Source organism: Stegastes partitus, unplaced genomic scaffold (assembly GCF_000690725.1).
Source record: "Stegastes partitus isolate 25-593 unplaced genomic scaffold, Stegastes_partitus-1.0.2 Scaffold1120, whole genome shotgun sequence".
Classification (NCBI taxonomy): domain Eukaryota; kingdom Metazoa; phylum Chordata; class Actinopteri; family Pomacentridae; genus Stegastes; species Stegastes partitus.
The window spans coordinates 141,179-146,345 of record NW_007578851.1 but is presented as its reverse complement, the minus strand read 5'-3'; the positions used below and the strand labels follow the sequence as shown (position 1 = coordinate 146,345).

Here is a 5,167-nt window from a genome sequence, read left to right as displayed (position 1 = left end):
TTCTGAAGAGTTCATTTTTTCGGCGCAGTGACGTCAGAGCCGCGGGAAACTGCAGCCGTGTTTAGAGAGGAGCTAACGAAGCTAACTGTGCTAGCAGCAGGATTAGCTGTAAGCGGCGGTGTGGACTGTCAGCACTTTGACAGACTGTTAGCTGTTAGCCGTTAGCTCGTCTGGCTCCGGTAGTTTAGCGGCAGCTCAGGCCGTGAAGGAGGCTCTGCAGCGGGCTGAGGCATGACGAGGACGAGGAAGGTGTAGCTGCTGCTGCTGCTAAAGCTAAGCTAACGCTCCGAACGGTGAGTTCACTGCGCCTGCGTGTTTCCATCTGCTCATAACTTTATTTACACTCAACAGACAGATGGAGCTGGGTTCTCACCTGTGTTCCTCCATCTGGCTCTTCTTCAGGTGTTAGGACAGGATGTGGTCAGACCTGGACCTGAGCTGGACTGGACCGGGCCGGACCGAACCAAACTGGATGTGTTGGTCCTCATGCAGATACCTGAACCATGTCAGACTGTGACCTGGCTGCTGTAGAGGAACCTGCTCCTGGTCCCTCTGGTCCTGGTCGGCCACCCCTGGCAGAGAAGGCCCTGTCGGAGCCCTTCGGCCGGCTGCGGTTCCGGGACACGTCCCTGCTCATCTGGCAGCAGCAGCAGCAGGAGCTGCAGGTGGCGCCGCCCTCCACCTACCTGAGCCGCAGCCAGTCGGCCTGGTACAGCAGCTACGGGAACCCGGCGGTACTGGTCCGGGACAAGAGGGGCCTGGAGGACTCAGAGGGCCGGTCCAGGATCTGCAGTGTCATGTAGAACACAGGAGCCTGGAGCAGACCGGTCAGACGCTGGTTCTGTGTTCTGGACCAGATGGAGTCATTGAGAACAGTTTACTTTAGATTTTATTGAGTTTTGTAGATTTAGAATTTATTTCCTGGAAAGAACCATGTGGTCCGTTGGAGCCTGGAGATGAAGCTCAGTTGAACTTCAGGTTACTTTTCTGCTCTGCTTTGTTTCATTTTGAAAACCCTCAAACTGTCCAGTATTTGACAAATAAAAGCCTTAAGAGGCGGATTGTGCAGCCTGGTGTCTCTTCTGCTTCATGTTGCTCATGAATAAGATCAACCGAAGTGAAAGTGTTTGAACAGAGATCAGTTATTGGAGCGCCTGTTCAGTGACACAGCAGGAAGTCGTGCTGCCGTTTCTATTTAGTCCAGTGTTCCACCTGAAAGGTTCCCCGTCACTGTCAGGAGGGGACGCTGATGTGGAGCTCCAGAGGTGCCTGAGCCGGTCTGAAGGAAACCAGCCAGACTGAGCTTCCCAACAGGGACGATGAGGAGGAACTCTATTCACACTGACATGTATCTGAATGTTCCTCACGGTTCTGGTTCCTGCAGTGGAAAACGGCCCGCTCAGCTCTCTGGCTGGGTTTCAGGGTTCAGGTTGAATGAAAGTCGAGCCGCTGTGTCAGTTTACGTGTTTATTTATGAAAACAAATGAACTCAGAAAATAAGGATCCCATATCAGTAATTACATCAAATAATTCACTTGTTGGTTTTCGTCGGTTCGTCCTCTCTGCGTCTCTACTCTATCGAGCGGAGTTCCATCTAAACCTCAGACAGCTACTATACAGCTACTATACAGTGCTCAAACATACGGAAGAAAGAACGTACGGCCGGAGTGCATGCAAATACATAAAATCACTTTTTTCCTTTTTCTTATTAAAATACAAAAATTAACTATTAGCGTCAAAGCTCGACCATCAACTAAAAACAAACAGAGGAGGGTTACTGTGGCAACGAGCTGTCCGACTGTCCGTCTCATCGACTGTTCCAGGTTAAATATTCGTCTGGAAAATGTCACCCATAAAACCAAACTTTCGAGCCCGAGACGGCCGAGGAAGCTGCGACGAAAGATCCTGAAACCAACAGACTCCGTCAACAACGAGAAAGAAAACATTCAGACTGCTGAAGCTACGAAGCCGCCTGGAGGAACCTACAGGAACAGAGGAACGAGGAGACACGGAACCCATCGGTTCACTTTCACACTCAAGTTGATCCGAATCGATCGATCAGTCCTGATGCAAACAAATCAATAAGCTCATGATTTCCAATCACAATAAATCTAAGTCAACCGATCCCAGAGAAGGAGCTGACAGGAACCAGGAAGCCTGAGCATCACACTTCCTGCCTTCTTCACAACTCACCAGCCAATCAGAAGCTCTTGACCATGTTTATGACTCCACCCCCACAGCAGGAGGCGGAGTCTGAACTTCTGTCAGACCATCTGATGTTCAGACGGCTGACGGCATTTACAGCTGCAGACTCCGCCGACATCCCTCAGCGGGCCGAGTCCTTACTGGCCCGTTGTACTCTCCAGAATCTGAACATCACAAACCAGTCACACATCTGTGGTCCAGTTCAACAGAGCAGCAGCTGCAGAGCTCTCACACCTCGCTGGTCCGAGCTGTTGTGATGCCGCGGTTCATGAAGGCCACGCAGCTTCTAACTCCAGGAATCTGCGGCGCCACGTTCTGACCAGTTCACACTCATGAAGAACCCAGAACCAGGACCAAGTGGATCTGCTGAACGCAGTCGAAGACATCTGGAACCAAACTGATTAACAGTAGAAGTCTGAATGTTTCTGATCGAGCAGCTGATCCGGTCCGACGGTAAAACAGGAAGCTCTCACGACGTCACTTCCTGAACTACTGATGACATCATCACACCACCTTCTCTGACACACAGGTCAGCAGGTCACGTTATCCGAGTTGACCACTGAACAGTCTGGAACACGCCCGTCACTTCTGTCCCACGCGGCCGCCATCTGCAGTCGGTCCACGTCCCTATTGATTATCGATCGGCGCTGCTGCAGCCAATCACATCACACCTGATAAAACGTTAAAAAGCAGCGACGCCAAAACAACCGACGAAACCTTCAGCCGAACAGACGATGGAAGCTGCTCTGTGATCAGCGAGTCTCCTCGTGAAGGTTTGGTTTTATTCTGGGACACTTCAAAAATCATAAAAACACGAGTCGATGAATAAATATGAGCTGAGATGTTTGTCGTTTATCGGACAAACCTTCATCATTTCCTTCTGCTTTAAACGACAGAATCTGCTAAAATAAGAAGCTTTAAAAGAATCCGAGCCCGACCCGGTCGGCAGGCGTCCTTACAGTATGAGTGGTTGATTTGGCGAGGGGGCGGGGCTTCGAACAGGACAGCGGTACAAATACATCTTTATATAGAGAACCTTATAAGACACAAACAAGTTCAGCACACAACCTGAAAAATCAAAGAAAATAAAGTAAATGTAGTGTTAAAAAAAAAAGAAAGTGTGTGGCCGGTGTGTGACCCTGCAGGACCAGCAGGGGGCAGGCTTCAGAGGGTTCACAGAGCCGATCGATCAATAACCTCCCCACAACCAAACATCCCCGTGAGCAGAGAGACGATCCATCAGTTCTGAGTCCTGCTGCACATCTAAAGCCTCGTCTGTGATTATCAAACATTCAGTGATTCAGAAACATCGAGGTTTGAGGCTTCTGATGAATGTATGAAGACCTTTTGGTTCAATCGACAAACCGAGAAACTCACTGATAAAAGAAACCTTGAGCGAGAAAAGACGAGAAACACGTTTGTTCAGAGGATTCAGGGAGAATTAAACACATTAAACTTCAGATGTTTTCTGTTAATTAGATTATTTGTTGCAGGTTTTTAATGAAGATGTTCAAACACTCACTTGTTCCAGCTCCTTAAACATGAAGATTTGAGGCTTTGGGGTGAATATTTGGATCACATCTGAAGGAGATACAGGAATTTACAGAAGACCGTCTTCACAGTTTATTTCAGTCGACAAACTGAGAATCACTGAGAGATTAACGCAGGACTAAAAGAAGCTTCAGATGATTCAGGATCTGATTGGAGAACAGAACTCAGAAGTTAAACTGATTATCTTTGGTTTGGGATTGTTGGTTGGAGACTGAGTTATAAACAGCCACATGAACACCAGCGAGCCGACAGACGCGATCGGATCGATTGATAATGAAATGATCACCACTAAAACACAGATTGTTCCGGATCGTCTCTCTGCAGCCAAACGTTTTCAAACCAAACCGACACTATTGTCTCTATTCGTTTCCAATCGACCAGTATCCAGAAACCCCCTGAGGTCACCTGCCCTCGTCTCCCATGATGCTCCAGGAATGTGTTCAGAGGTCAGAGGTCACCGCCGGCCGCCACCAGAAGACGAGGACGCGGAAGAAGAAAGCCTCGATGCACGTGCTCGTCTCCGGAGATCAACCCGACTCCCAGACGGCGTTCCTGCCTCCCCCGCTCTTCTTCTTCTTCTCTTGCTGGGTCGTCGCTGCTTTCTTCTTCTACTCCTCCTCTTGTGTCTGTCTGCGTTCCTCCAGGAAAAACGAAACAACACTAGGAGCTAAAAAACGGTTCAGCCTATTTACATACAGTCTCCACGTCTGGGCGTGTGTGTCTGTGTGTGGTTATACGTGTGTGTGCCAACAAGTTCAGAGTGTGTACCTCTGTCTTCTGTGTGTGTGTTTGTCCAGGATGGAAGCTGATCAGTGTGTGAGTGTGTGTGTATAAACCTCTGTGTGTGTGTTCAGTAACGTGTGTGTTCAGTCTGTGTCGGAGGAAGAGGAGGTTCCTGTTGAGGAGCTGTCATCAGAGGAGGAAGAGGAGCTGCCACTCAAACGACTAGCCCCGCCTCCCGAGGCCCCGCCTCCCGCCGCCTTCTCTGTAGGAGGGAGAGAGGGGGAGGAGTTAGTGTGACCATGTGACCTGCTGGGAACACATCAGAGCTGCAAACACGATTAGTTTGTCGGCAATAAACCAGCTCCGAATACACAGAGAGGACATGTAACGAGGCTAACGAAGCCGATTACAGCACACGAAACCCTAACAATACCCTGTAGTACTGTGTAGTAGTACTGTGTAGTAGTACTGTGTAGTAGTACTGTGTAGTACTGTGTAGTAGTACTGTGTAGTTCTGTGTAGTAGTACTGTGTAGTTCTGTGTAGTAGTACTGTGTAGTACTGTCTAGTACTGTGTAGTAGTTTTGTGTAGTACTGTGTAGTACTACTGTGTAGTACTGTGTAGTTCTGTGTAGTACTGTGTAGTACTACTGTGTAGTACTGTGTAGTTCTGTGTAGTACTGTGTAGT

General features: G+C 48.9%; 1 protein-coding gene across 1 annotated transcript in view; it reads right to left on the bottom strand.

Moving 5' to 3' along the window:
• Positions 1–4,619: 4,619 nt before the first annotated feature.
• Positions 4,620–5,167, bottom strand: part of LOC103368070 (bromodomain-containing protein 3-like) — an 8,959-nt gene continuing 8,411 nt past the window's right edge. The window contains exon 12 of the mRNA XM_008296317.1: positions 4,620–4,741. Coding sequence (XP_008294539.1) covers positions 4,623–4,741 — 119 coding nt within the window. The 3' untranslated portion in view covers positions 4,620–4,622. The remainder of the gene's footprint in view (positions 4,742–5,167) is intronic.